The 14,309-nt window shown below is 59.4% G+C and overlaps 1 protein-coding gene across 2 annotated transcripts in view; it reads right to left on the bottom strand.

Annotated features, from left to right (window-relative positions):
* The window catches only part of Gramd4 (GRAM domain containing 4), a 68,465-nt gene extending 54,162 nt beyond the window's left edge, over positions 1–14,303 (bottom strand). Inside the window, exon 1 of one of the 2 annotated variants that reach the window (XM_023702550.1) lies at positions 14,238–14,303. In XM_023702550.1, the coding sequence (XP_023558318.1) occupies positions 14,238–14,266 (29 nt within the window). In that variant the 5' untranslated portion in view covers positions 14,267–14,303. Of the gene's footprint in view, positions 1–887; positions 908–14,237 lie in introns of those variants that run through there. The other variant, XM_023702551.1, reaches the window with a different exon arrangement.
* Positions 14,304–14,309: the final 6 nt, after the last annotated feature.

The raw sequence follows: 14,309 nt of genomic DNA, 5'->3' as shown, positions 1-14,309 counted from the left end.
AGAGCTCGGGGCTGCATGAAACCCACTTCCTCTCAGGGTCCTCGCCCTTCCAGCCTGCAGCTGAGGGCAGCTATAGGGAGAGCTCCGCATGTCCCCAGCCAAGATCAGAACCACCGATAAGCCAGGGCTGGGCAGCCAGCAAATCACGGGGCCTGGGCTGCTCTGCCCACAAAGGCGGAGAGGAGGCAACTGACGGGGGCAGGCAGCGCCCGCTGGGGTGGTCCAGCGCTGTCCACCGCTGGGTCCTTTAGCAAGAAGGCCAAGCGCAAACCGGCAGCCCACCCACCCTTTCCTGCCTCCTTCCCAGTGGCAGTCTTCCCTGACTCCACTCATGGGGGCAGCAAGGGACCCACACGTCTTGCTAGAACCTTCCTGCCTCTCCAGAACGGTGGCTGCTGCCAAATGCTAACACAGAAAACATACAACTAACCAGAACACGCTCCCTTCCGCTGCCTCTGACAGCAAGCTCTACACGCAACGAAAGGCAAAAACAAACACAAAATAAAATCTAGCCAGGAACAGTGGTATATACCTGCCCTTCCAGTGCCCAGGAGGCTGAGGCGGGAGCTCGCCAAGTTTCAGGCCGGGCTGGGCAACTCAATGAGACCCTGCCTCAGAGCAAAATAAAAAGGGATGGGGATGTAGCTCCGCGTTCCCTGAGTTCAGGCCCCAGCACCACAGAAAAGTCAAAAAAAGTAAGACGAAACAGAAAAGAGAGCTGCACTGTGCAGAAACTTGGCCAGAATAGTAACTCGGAAATAAAACTATAAGACTGCACTTGTTTCTGTCCTAATTAAAACCGTGCCAGAAAACCACCTGAAACAAGAGAGAGAGAGAGAGAGAGAGAGAGAGAGAGAGAGAGAGAGAGAGAGAGAGCTGAAGCTCACATCATCTGGAGCCTGAAAGCCTCTGGGCACCGGACCACGTCCTCCAGGAAAACCCAGCCTGGAACGCGGAGGTGAAAGATTCTCTCCCCAGCAGCTCCCTCCGGGCGCCACCGCCAGCAGTCAGCCCGGCCCGGAGCGGGCTCTGCGCTGGCACTGTCAGGCCAGCGGGCTGCTCCACCTGCCTCCCGCAGCACCTGGCCGCCCGGAGCCCAAAGGCTGCGCAGTGGCCTCCCAGAGAGGGCAGGACGCAGGGACACAGGCTCGGAGACCTGGCTCAACCAGCCCAACAGGTCGGCAGGCACGAGCAGGTGGCGCCATCCTGGAAGCAGAGCCCTGTTTGTTCTGAGCCATCAAAGCTCCACCAAGAGGCACGTCTTGGTGACCAGAGGGGAAAGGGCTCCCCATGGCAACGGAATGTGGCCCTGGGGCCTCCTCTCCAAATTCCCCTGCCCTGGCTCTAAGACAGGAAGACACAAGGACCAGGCCAAGTGCACACACCCAGGAGGAGCCCAGGCCACCTGCCGACACCCACAGGTGACAGAGACTGGCCAACTTCCGGCTTCACGGTGTGGCTCTGCAGGAAGGCCAGATGACGCCTGCTGTCCGTCCACACGCTCACCTGCAGAGGCCGACACCTCTTTATAATGTGATTTAACCAGACGCAGCTCAAGGGGCCCCCACTAGGGCTGGAGCTGCGCATGGCAGGCGCACCCTGGAGTCTGTCTGTTCCACAGCAGTGACCGGTGGCAGTGATCCCCGGTCATGGTGCTGATCTGAGCAGAGACAGAGGGGTGCACAAAGGGAATTCCAAGGAAGGAGATCATCCTATGCTGGCCCACACGTACCCGCCCTTCTGGGTGGCCACAGGCCCACTCAGCCTCCTGGGTAGGAGAGAGGGTGGCCAAATGGGGATGGGGCTGGGGGTAAGGCTCGGGGTGGGAAGTCCCAGCTCAGTGTAACTGTGTCACCGGGGGGGGGGGGGGGGCTGCACATAGGGTAAGTTGCAGCAGGACCAGGGGGAGAAGGCAGTCCCCTAGTGATCAGAGTTGACTGGTTGGGGTCAAAGGTACCATACAGAAGGAGGGGCTTCCCACAGCTGTGTCTGGGATGGCTCCATTTTCTTCTCAGAACTCAGAACCCTCCCTCCGCAGAGCCAGAACAAGGGGAACCTCACTTCTGCAGAGGCACAGCCAGCCACAGGCTACAATGTGAGTGAGGGTCACACAGGGAGGGGGCCCCTCACACACCGAGACTCAGCACATGGGAAACCAAACCGGGAAAAGTCATCCCCGTCCAAGAGCAGGTAAGCTGCTGGGCACGGAGCTGCGGGTCTACAATTCTGGTACTCTGGGACGCTGAGGCAGGAAGATCACAAATTCAAGCCCCACCTAGGCAACTTAGCAACTCTGTGAGACCCTGTCTCAAAATGAGTAACAAAAAAGGCTAGGGAAGTAGCTGAGTGTGGAGGAGGTGGATTCCAGCTCTTGGATCGAACAGGAGGACTGGACTCAGGACAAACTGCGTGGGTAGAACAGGCGGCGCTGGCCAGAGGAAGGTGGACCCAGGAAGGCAAGGGACGGAGAGCCAGGACGTGGGGCACGGGGCCTTGGGGTACAGAAGGCTGAAGAACCACCAGAGACGGGGAATCATCGGGGCTCTGAGCAGCAAAAGGCCGCATGAGATCCCTGAAGGCAGCTGTCAGGACCCAAGGACTGTGAGAGCCCGTTCTGTGCACTGGAGCTCCAGCAGGAAAAGCGGACAGAAAGGCTGTGTGCCACCTCTGCTCCAAGCACGCACCAGCACACAGGATGCGCCTGCCCTCCCTGAGCTCCGGGTTACGTCTGCCCAGCGCAGACCCAGCAGTGAGCGGCCCCCGAGGACGGAGACTCACGGGTAGCTAATGCATGCCCTCAGGGTCACCTGCAGGGACACAGTCTCACTCCCCTGAGGCCAAGAGAAAGACCCAGGCAGGGAGACCCCAGGCTCAGCAGCCTTGAGGTAGGAATTTATGTTTCTACAAGAGTCTCCCCTCTGCTGTTGGTAAAGCAGAAATTGCAATAGAGCAGAGCTAGCGAGAGGCTCCAACGTACTTACGCAACCACGTAATTCCCAAGCATTTAAGAACAGCGCAGATAACATCAATTCCTTTTGTATTTTTGTTCAAATGCTTTCTTTTTTGAAAATCCACACAGAGATAGCTCTAATGTAGGTTACGCTGGTGAAAACTAATAACCACGGAGTAGGATTTCTAGCTTCTAATTATACAGAATTAGGACGAAACATTCACGCAAGTGATTCTGAAACACTTTGTAAATAGGTCATGACAATCTCTCCATGCCCAAATTCTTGGCCCCCAAAGTCAACTTCCCTGTCTAGAGGAACAGGCTGCAGGACAGGGAGACAGACACCTTCCCAGGGGGCAAGCCTGACGCTTAAGTTTTTGAAAGCCAACCACCGGGCTCATTCCATCCCCGGGAGCCACAGCATGGAGATCCCAGACTGAACACCACCCTGCCACTGGGCTCTGAAGCAGCACCAGCTCCCCACCCCTAACCCTCACCCCGGGCCGGGTGTGACGGGGAAGCCCCCCCCCGCAAGGAAGCAGAACCCAGCCGAGCCCAGCTGTGAGCAGGACAGCCTGGCCCGGTGCAGCCAGGCAGCACCTCTGTTGCTGTGCATTGGGGCGGGCAATTCACTGAGCTATTTTTAATGCTACAATTAAACAGTGGATTATCTAAGCTATACACGCCCAGATTACAGGAACAACATTTATTTGTCAATTAAGTCAGCCAGGGCAGCAGCAGCGGGAACAGAGTTGGTTTTCCCCGGGATGTCATCCCATGGAGGAGGAACCCACCTGCTGCATGGCCTGGACCCGTGTGGCCAGGTCTCAGAGACAGGATGTGGACACAGAAGGGTGGCATCAAGGGGTCGCCATGTGACATCTGACATCACAGCCAAAGACACAGGAAGAGCGGAGGCCCCTACAGCTGGGGAGGCAGAAGCCCAGGAGGGAGAGCCCCAAAGAATTCAGCTGCAGCCTAGTGAAAAGCACACACTGGAGAGTGAGCCTGGGGGAGAGGACCAGGGCATGGGCCCTGAAGAAAGCCAGGCAGGGAGCCTGGCATGATGGCACGCGCTTGTAATCCCACCACTCAGGAGGCTAAGGCAGGAGCATGGTTGTGAGTTTGAGACCAGCCTGGGCTCTGAAGCCGCAGCAGCTCTCCACCCCTAACCCTCACCCCAGGACGGGTGTGATCGGCAAGCTACAAAAATAAGTTTAAGGCCAGCCTGAATTGCATAGTAAGACCCTGTCTAAGAAGACAAAAAGAAAAAGAAAGAAAAGCCAGTGGGGACCTCTCACCCACTTCTGCTGCAATGCAGGGGTCACACAGCCTGCTACAGGGGGACAGTGGCCACACTTCCCCCCCAGCAGGTGGTACAGTAGGGAACTCACCCCTCACCTCACAGCCTTCCCCAGGCCTGTGCCACCCCATCTGCCTTTGGGCCTCAGAGTCAGACACCCCCTGCCAGGGCCTCCTGCACCCCAGGCTCCTCCACTTCCCCCACCACTCTCCCCCCCAGGGCTCACTTCCTGGAAGGCAGTTCCATGGCTCTGGAGAGACGGGAGTGACAAGGGACGGACTCCCGCCTGGAGCCGCGCCAGCTGGGTCTTGCTCCAGCCTCAACCTGTAGGCACTGCTCCCCTGGGTCCTGCCCAGGAGGTGCTGGGACCTTGGACTCCTCTGGCAGAGCAGCCACCAGCTGCAGTCACTGCCAGGTCAGCTCCCACCCAGCACATCTAGAGCCCCTAGGAGCACACAGCAATCTCTGACCTCACTTTCGAGGGGTGGGAGGGGGCACTGCTCGAGCCTCGGGTCACCAGCTGTAGGCCACACAGCACCGCATGGCCTGGGGACAGTGCAGCCTAGGCCCAGATCACCTGGGCCGCAAGGGGCTCTGCCCAGCCCTGTCCAGCTCCAATGCCCTCAGACTACTCCATATCATTTGGGACCATCGGGACGAGGCTGAGTGACAGGAAATGCAGGCCCAGGGGTAGAGCGGAGCAGACACAGGCAGGAGGTACCTGCAGGAGCCCTGGGCAGGAGGTACCTGCAGGAGCCCTGGGCAGGAGGCCAGAGGGAACAGGCCACCCCAGGGCTGCAGGAGGTCAGTTGTGCCCAATGCGGCTGGGGAAAGGCTACTGACCCCTCTTCTGGCACACCTCACCACCCACAGGCACTCCAGGCCGAGGCGCCAGCCCATCACTGCCCCTGGAGCCAAGGGCCTGCCTGGCATCAGCACAGCCGGCTGCACACAGGGTGGGACCCTGCCCCACCTGGTGGGTCCCTGAGGTTTCAACCAAAGGGCACCAGGTGGATGGGGCTCTGCTCTGTCACCTGCCAACTGCAGGCTCCTTATCCACCCAGAGCAGGCAGTGATGCTGAGCAGCCACCTGGACACCCGCCCTCCTGGGATGGGGGCTGTTGGGGGTCACTCAGCCCGGGCCACCTGCTACACCCGCGTCTGGATATCCAAGCTGTCTACCCAGGAGGTGCCCACTGGATGCACTGCCTGGCCCCAACCCTGCAGCCTCTGCGGCACTCCCTGCAGGGCGGGGCCTCTCCACCAGCCGCACCCTGGTGCCCGAGCGTTGGCAGTTGACTCATGGCTCACTTCCTTCCACAGAACAGACTCCAAGGCAGCGAAGTCACACATGTGCCGCCCCTGCTGCCCCACAGACCAGTCACGGGCTCTAGGAAAGGTCACTCTTTTAAATCCTACTCTGGGGGTGGTGACACATGTCTGTAATCCCAGCATTCAGGAGGCTGGGACAGGCAGATCGCTGTAAATTCAAGGCCAGCCTGAACCACATAGCAAGAAAGACCCTGTCTCCAAACGATAAAGAATGAACACATCCTACCCACCTTGGGCAGCCCCCTCCGTCACTCCACCCTTGCACCATTTAGACTTCCTGAGGTCAGGGTGCCTGTGCAGTGGTGGTCTGGGCCTCCAGACAGAGCAGAGCCTCCCGGCAGCCCCGCCGACCCCATGCCACTGTCTGCCTTGTCCCTGGCCACCTGTCTGGTACATGGCCCTCTGGTTCTCCTCTCAGATCCCAGCCCAGGCAAGCGGCTGGAGAAACTGCTGCTAAAGCCAGCACATCCCTGAAGGGCACCCCGCATGCCAAGCTGCTGAACCAGGGTCACCCCAGACGGCCAGCCCCCGAGGCTCCTCCCCTGCCCACTCCCACACATGGAAACCTCAAGTGTCAATGATTCACACACTTCGCTGTCTCCAGCAGCGGGTGGGGACACAGATCACCATCTGGTTAGGGCGCCCGGGACGGGTCACTAGCTCCCTGGGACAGGCTTCCTGGCAGGGCAGGCCCTCAGCAGCCCCCACCCCCTGTCGGCTGCGTGCAACCCCTGAGCCTCCGGGAAACATCTCCAGCTGCGCCTGGCCTGCACGGACTCCAGGTGGCAGGCCGCCCGCTAGGCTCCAGTCCCAAAGTCAGGCTTTGTGACGCTGAAGGCTTCTGCACTCTTCCACTGACCCGGGTTGCTTTGGAATTGTATTTTACTTTATTTTTTAAAATTTAATTTTTAGCAGTCCTGGGATTGAACCTAGGTGTTCACACTGTACTGCACCAGCAGCCCGTTTTTTTGTTTGTCTGTTTTTTATTGTTTTATGTTCAGACACTATGTCACAAAGCTTCCCAGGCTGGGTCTGAACTTGTCATCCTCCTGGCTTCAGAAGTATAAATGCCAAACTGCTCACCCCAGGGCTCACAGTGGGAGAACACTGCCTGCTACTGAGGGTCAGACCTCTGGGCCCTGGAGCAGCGGGCCTCGGCTCTCTGCCTGGGCTGTTGGGCAGGAGGACCAAGTAGTGGGGACATCCCAGCCACAGTCACTGAGAGGTGGGCAGGGGCGCCCTGCTCTGGATGCCCTGGGATAGTGACCCGCTTTGTCCTGGCATGCTGGGGCCCCAGAAAGGACTCAGTCATGACCTGTCCAGCCAGAGAAGAGGACAGGGCCTCCAGGCCAGCGTCAGCTGCAACTGCCTCGGCCCACTGCACAGGACACGTGGGCTCACAAATCTCGATCTAGGCACAGGAAGGACTAGTGGGGCCCAGCAAAGACTAGGAAGGGACACGTGCTGGTGGCCCAGGCAAGTGGGGAATCCAGGCCACAGCACTAGAGTAGGCAGCCCAAGTCAGGGTGAGGGCAGGTGGAGGAGGGTGCCCCACCCCTACCACTTCACCCCAGGCAGGACCACAGACCTCAGTGCCCACTGTGCCACTGCCTTGTTCCAGGCTGGGCAGGGCTTCTGCAAGCTCTACCTACTTCCAGAGACTCAGCTCAGGTGACCCCACGAAGCTCCATGCTTGTAAGGGCCTGCGGGAAACGCAGCCAGCACTGTAGCCAGCCAGGGTCACACCGCAAGCCAGTGTCCCTTGACCCCATGACCCCCTGTCCCTGAGGAGCTGACACACATTGGCTGTGGCTGGAGGAACCTGGGAGGAGTCGACCCCGAAGAAGCTGGCCTCGTGAGCCCTGATCCGACAGAGGGCAGGCATGGCGGCCCCTGGCCACCCCAGCGCAGCCAGGCCCACTCTGGGGTGCTGCACCCCTCCAGGGAGCTCCCCCTCACCCCCGCAGCCAGAGCACCTCTCTACCTGCCCCCAGGAAAGGCTCTCTCTCACTGTGGCCATCCAAGAGCAGAGGGGACAACCCCCTTTGTCCTGTGTGGGCACAGAGCAGTTCCCAGACACACACAGGACCAGACCCAGGGACGAGGCAGCTGAGCCTTCTAGTGGGCACACAGGTAGGGCTGCACCAGGACCCTGGCCTCCACAGCAGAGGGGGCCACAGTGGGAGGGCACGATGGGACCCCTGGGACCCTGAAGGGCAGCAGGAGTGCGCCCGAGCACTGTGGAGATGCTGCCAACCATGCTCCCACCTTGCACCCCAGCCCAGCAGGCATCCTGCTGAGATGCCCACGGACGCTGTGTGGAAGGCAGGCCCCTCTGACCGCCTCTCTGCATCTCAAGAGGGACAGGAGCGAGGACAGGCACCCATTGCTGTCTTCCAGCCGCTCCTTTCTCCTGCACACCCTCAGCTGGCCTCTGTCCCCAGAGCCCCAGCTCACCTCCCCCTGCACGACTCCTGCTCTGAACTCTAGGACGACTGGGTGGGCCCCAGAGCCTGCTGTGTAGCAACGGGAGAGGGACAGGGCCCGAGGCAGCAGGACGTGTGTCCACCCGTCTCTCTTCCCACACAGCCTCTGAAAGCATTTCCCAGAACGCACGAGAGACATTTCCCAGAAAGGCAAGCAGGAGTCTTCACCGCTCTGTAGAGCGTTTCAAAGTCCCCGTCTCTCCCCCCAGCTGAAGGCAGCGCATCTCGAAGCACCAAAGTCAAAGATGCCAGCAGTCTTTCCTTCTCCCCCTGCCCAGGAGCCGGGTTAAAGTCAGCCCCACATCATATTTCAAAGGGCTGCCCACTACACCGGCATATGCATGCGGCCGGTGGCATGCGTCGGGAAAGCCTGGCCTCCTCTTTCCCCTCCTCTCTCCCTCCCATCACAGAACCACTGAGAGGGGCAGGAGCCGTAGCTCTCCCAGAGCTCCTCAGTGCCTAGTATCTTGGGGTGCTGGGACTCTGGGGGCCTAGGGCAAAGAGACCAGCACCCACGCTGCACCCCAGTTGGTAAAGCTCTTTCCACAGCATTCACTCTAATGCTTCTGATCCCAATACATGGGCACTGGCATCAAATGTCCCTGAGGGTCCCCACTCCTGGGATGAAAACACACTGGTCGGCAATAGGAGGTGACAAGAATGGCCTATGGGGGTACAGACTGGAGTTTGTGGGAATCCAGGTCCCCAACTGGGGACCGAGATGGTCACACAAGAAGGCAGCTGCAGACCCGTGCAGGCGTGCGGGTCAGTGTGTATGCATGTGTGTCTTTGCTGCAGTACCCAAGGGGCCCAGAAGCCACCAAGTCCTGCAGCCACGGGCACCTCCCACAGGCAGAGGGACCCAGGACCCGAGCAGTGGCTGCTGCTTGCAGCCAGGCGGGAAGAGTGCAGGCAGCCAGGTGACAGGGCCAGGGCAGGATGCCGGGCCACCACACAGCACGGAAGCACAGAGAAAACACTAGGCATGGCAGAAACCAGCAGGGGACAGCGCTGATCCACATAGAACTCCACGTAACTCAGCCGCTCGGGCATAGTGTGCTCCCGGAGCCTGCTGGGTGGACGCTCACGGTGACCTCTTTCCAAAGCACGTGGAAGGGAGGCAACAGAGGGACCGGCTGGCGCAGGCACGCACACACACGCCAGCCGGGGACCCACCGTGACAAGTCACGGCGACAGGACCTGTGATATGAAGTCCCCTCCCAAACTCATCACCACACAGAGAGCAGGAGCATGGAAATTCCAGTCTCCAACACACAAACAGCAAGAGAGCGGTCCCGGGACAGACCCAACCCTCAAGACTGCCAGGGCCATCCAAGTAAGGGGACACAGTCACAGCCGAGGGTGACACGGCACCTGGCTGGGGTTCTGGGACAAAGGAAGGCTATCACGAAGGCGGGCAAGAGACCTGCCTACAGCGTGACTTTGTTCATCACAACAATGTGTCCACTCTGGCTCAGGAGCTACACAGGCATGAAGCATGCTGATGTTAGATAAACTACCAAGACACCACTGCTAGACAGACACTACTCCTGGACACCCCACTGTCCCTGCTGTGACGCATACTACTGCTGCGTACACTGGTACACTACTGTTCGGCATGAACGTGCTGCTGTCGGGCGCACTACCGTTAATACAGCACCGTCAGGTTATGACCATTAGACCCGTCACTGTTACACGCATGCACGCCACTGTTGGATACATACTGCTGCGACCTTCGTACACGATTGTTAGATACAGACACACGATGACGTTGGACACATCCACACTGCTGTTAGAGACACCACTGTCAAGTGTCCACAACAAAACAAACCAGGAGCTGAGGGCCAGGGTAGCGCAGAAACTTTGTATCATTCTATTAATTATTCTGTAAGTCTGAAACAGTTCTAAAAAGGTACCAGAAGCCAGGCCCGGGCCAGGGAAATAGCTCAGCAGCATAGTGCTTGCCTTGCAAGCGCAAGGTCCTGAGTTTGATCCCCAGTACCTCAAAAAAAAAAAAGAAAGAAAGAAAGAAAGAAAGAAAGAAAGAAAGAAAGAAAGAAAGAAAGAAAAAGAAGAAGAAAAAGCCAGGCTTCATCGTCCACACCTATGAACCCAGCACTCAGGAAACTGAGGCAGGAGGGTTGCTGGGGGTTCCAGGCCAGCCTGGGCTACAATGTCAGTCCAAGGCCAGCCTGAACTGCATAGTGAGACCCTGTCTCAAAAACAAGGGCCAGCAAGACAGCTCAGTGGACTAAGCACTTGCTTAGGCAAGCGCAGGGTTCATGTGGCACAAGCCGCACAGGCCCTGCCCCCAAGATACCCCACAACACCAGCCGAGGCTGGTACTCTGGAGACAAGCCAGCCTCCCACCAGTCCCAGAATCTTTTCCTGGGGCGGTCACCACAGAGGGAGGGCACCTACGGGCTCTGAACTGAGGCCAGAGGGAGACCGCCCCCGGCCGGCCCCATGCCTGGGCCCTGGGTTGTCCTGGAGCCTCCAGCTCACACCCACCCTGCCCCACACACACCAGTGAGGACACCAGGAAGTAGCATCCTCCCTGGACTGAGGCATCCTCACCTGAGGGGGGAGCCCAGGCGTCATGAAAATAAGACCCACCAAGCACCAGAAGGCCACTGGGTCTGGGCAGATGCTGCTGTCTCCTGCCAACACCACACGTCTGACCGCAGACAGCTGTCATGTCCTGGTGTGGAATGTCCCCCTGCCCCGAGTTCGAGTTCCAGTTCTGCTTCAGGCACAGCTGTCCACAGCTCTGTGCCTCAGTTTCCCCACTTGGAGGGAGGTGTTAAAGTATTACTGTGAGTGCTCTGGAGTCTTTGGGTGACTCGCTCAGCTCCCTGTCTACTGTGTGGACTGAATGATTTCCATAGTATTGTTAATTATTATTATTATTATTTTGATAAGCTAATATTTCCTGTGTAACCACAGGAGACCTTAATCACAGGCTTAAGCATAATCACCACCCTGCTTATAACTCCCATGCCAAACAATCCTAACAATGGCCTCTGATGGGGAATGCTATTAGTGGTGACAGCCCACGTCCCCGCCCCTCCCTTCCGATGGCCACGTGCAGACACCAAAGAAGGAAGTGTGGCTTTCTCCAGTTAGGGAAACCCTGGGTCTCTTCCTCCCTGCCCGCTAGAAGAGGAGTCAGAGGGCCTGCCTGCGCCTTCCCTGGGCTACTGCCACTCCAAACAGGTGCCAGCTGCCCTGGCCCACCTGCCTGGGCTGCCCCGTGTGCCACCTGCCTGGGCTGCTGACGGACCAGTCACCTCCAGGGAGCCAGGCTCTGCCATGCCAGACAGCTGGTGCCTACTGTACAGTCCTTGAACTTTCACCTCTTACCTAGAGTGCCGGCACAGGGACCACAGTTCAACCCCTGACATGCCGTGCCAGCCTGGCCCCCAGAGCACACTGAAATGGGAGAATGGGACTGGGTGTGGTGGCGTGCTCCTGTAATCCCAGCACTTGGGAGGCTGAAAACAGGAGGATCACTACGAGTCTGATACGTACAGTGAGACCTGTAGGCCCTGCACTAAAATATATTTTTTAAAAAAACCAACAAGAATGCCAAGGAAAAAGCAGATCTGAAAGCACTGGCACCACAGGCCCCCCAGGGCTGATGGGTGCCCCAACCTGAGGCCTTCCTTCTGCTGCCTGTGGAGTAGCCGCTGTCCCTGCTGGCTTCCCAGGAGGCGGAGCCGCGATCACACCTGTATTCCACCTGCTACCCCCTCGGCAGGCGCGGTCATGTCCCCTCCCTAGATCCATTGCTAACGTCCCTGGGCGCAGGGACACTCCCTGTGCCACACACCCAACTCTGCCTGCTGCTGCCACTGGGCAGTGCCACACGCCGGGCTTTCGATAGAGTGGTGTCCCTGACCGCTACCAGGTCCAGCAGCAGCCTCCAGGCCTGTCCTGCAAGGGAGGCAGTAACTCGGAGGGGGTGACCCGGGCACACAGCCAGGCACCAGTGTCTCCCTGGCACTAAGCAGCACTCCCCGCCAGCGCCACAGGAAGGAGCCCCGTCCTGACACACACAGCAAACACGAGACCACAGGTCACATGGGGAAAACCTGCCCAGCTTCCGGGGGAGGGATGTCCCCTAGAATGAGCCTCAGGTGACAATTCTCAGAGGGGGCACTCTATTCTTGCCCAGAGCTCAGCAGAGCGGGCCTCGGGGAGACACACCATAACAGCGAAGTGCTCGGCACTGGAAGGGGTCCCCGTGTGTCCTCCTGGAATGATGTGACCACTGACACAGGCCACACCGCAGGGAGCCTGGCCCTCAGGTCTCCCTTGCGGACAGCATGCAGAGCTGGGCACGGAAGTTTCTGTGACATTTCTGCTACTCCCCTCACAAAGAGCACTGGGCTCCGCTGCGGACAGTGTCTCATGGAATCTAATAACACTTTCTTTCCACTGTGGCTGAACCGCTACACTACTGTGCTACAAAAATGGTGGTAGGAAACCCCACTCTGACTCCCCTCCTGCTTTCTAGGTGGTGAGGTTGAGGCCAGGAAGACCATGGAGAGCCGATCCTGGTGACCAACCAGTCAGTCCTCTGGTGCCCATTCAGGGCTGGTCTCTAGAGATAAGAGGGGCGCCAGGGCTGCTCAGAGAAAGGCCACCTGGTCCTTCCTCGGGAGGAGGTACCGATAATCAGGCAGCCAGGGCTGCGTGGAAACAATCCTCAACTCAGACTTTCCCATGCTGTTTCCAGGAAATGGCTCTCTAGCAGCGAGCAGACAGCACAGGGACAGGCAGGGGACAGCCGTGCACCCACCAACAGCTGTGGGTACAACCACTCAGGCACCCCACCTTCTGGTCACCAGGACCAAGCCTGTGTCCTCTAGGAATCCAGCTCTGATTGGATCGCATGGGCTCTGAAGCCCCAGGGTCACAGCGCTGCAGAAGGTCAGCCCCACAGCCCAGGCAGGAGGAAGCCACCAGAGTGTCCGGGGGACTCTCAGGCAGGAGGGAGGGGCTGGCCTACAGAGACCTGTGAGGGCCGTGGAATGTGGTTTCCCTCCCAGCACAGGGTGAGGGCACCAAGTAAGACAGAACACACTCGCTGAACCATGTGTCCCCCGAGGGCCCAGACCACAGATGGAGCAGCAGGACAGCGACATGGGTTCCTATGAGCACCACAGAGCAGCCACAGCCTCTGGAATAGCCAAGGCACCATGGCCCAGCTTGCTCTGACCTCTGACCTGCACCCCATTTAACCCTCTTACCAGTCTCCTCCCCAGTTAGCTACTGAGGAAACTGAGACACAGGAGGCTCACTGCCTTGCCCAAGGTCATAGCCCAGGTGCTACCTCCATGCCAGCAGAGGTGACCATCTGCCAGTCCCCACCACCTGCCAGCTCCCCACCTGGGCCAAGCCGGGAGCACCCACCAGCTCAGAACTCCAAATCCTTCCCCAACCACACAGGAAAGTGGGAAGGGAGCCCACCTTGCAAAAGGTCTTCCCCAAGCCCAATCGTTTCCACATCTGGAAATGAGGGGGTAGTGACAACACCGTGGGTAGACAAGAGGAGGGGCCACACTCGGCCATAGCCCTCCAGGGCTGCTGTACCTCCAGCCCCCAGCCTAGCCCCCCACTGCCAGCTCTCGGCTATCCTCTCCCCTAGAAGGGTAGGGGTGCTGGTCCTGCCCTGGACAGGTGAGGGCCTCAGGCCAGGGCTGCCACCCTGCACCCCACCTTCTGACAGGCATGCACACACAGGCCTCACCACATGTGTCCCCCAGAGCCCCTGGCTGATATCGGACAAAGGGAAGGGAGACGTGGTAGAAAGGGGTTGCGGAGAGGAGCCAGCGTGCACAACTTTCGGCCGGGTCATTTCTGGGGTCACACGGATCCAGGGCGCCCTGCTGCCCCCCAGGCGTGGATCCGCAGGACATCTGCAGCGCCTGTCCCCCTCCAAGAGGTCCAGCCTTGGCGATCACCACCCGGTCTGGGCCCTGGTCCCCCGGACGCCCTCGCTTGCCCCGCGAGACCCGACCCGCGACGCCGCGCCCGAGCCTGTGACGCGCCCGGCCGCGGGGACCCGGAGGCGAGCGTGCGGCCCAAGCCGGGTGGACACAGCCGATCGATCGCGGAGCGCGCCGCGCGCCCTGGGTCGCTGAGGTCCCGCGCCGCTTACCCTGAGCGGAGATCGGGGCCACCTCGCATCCGCCCGGAGCCCGAGGAGGCGGCCCCGTCCCGGCCGCGAGCG

Source organism: Octodon degus, unplaced genomic scaffold, assembly GCF_000260255.1.
Source record: "Octodon degus isolate 3935 unplaced genomic scaffold, OctDeg1.0 scaffold00153, whole genome shotgun sequence".
Classification (NCBI taxonomy): Eukaryota; Metazoa; Chordata; class Mammalia; order Rodentia; family Octodontidae; genus Octodon; species Octodon degus.
This window is presented reverse-complemented; position numbering and strand designations above follow the sequence as displayed.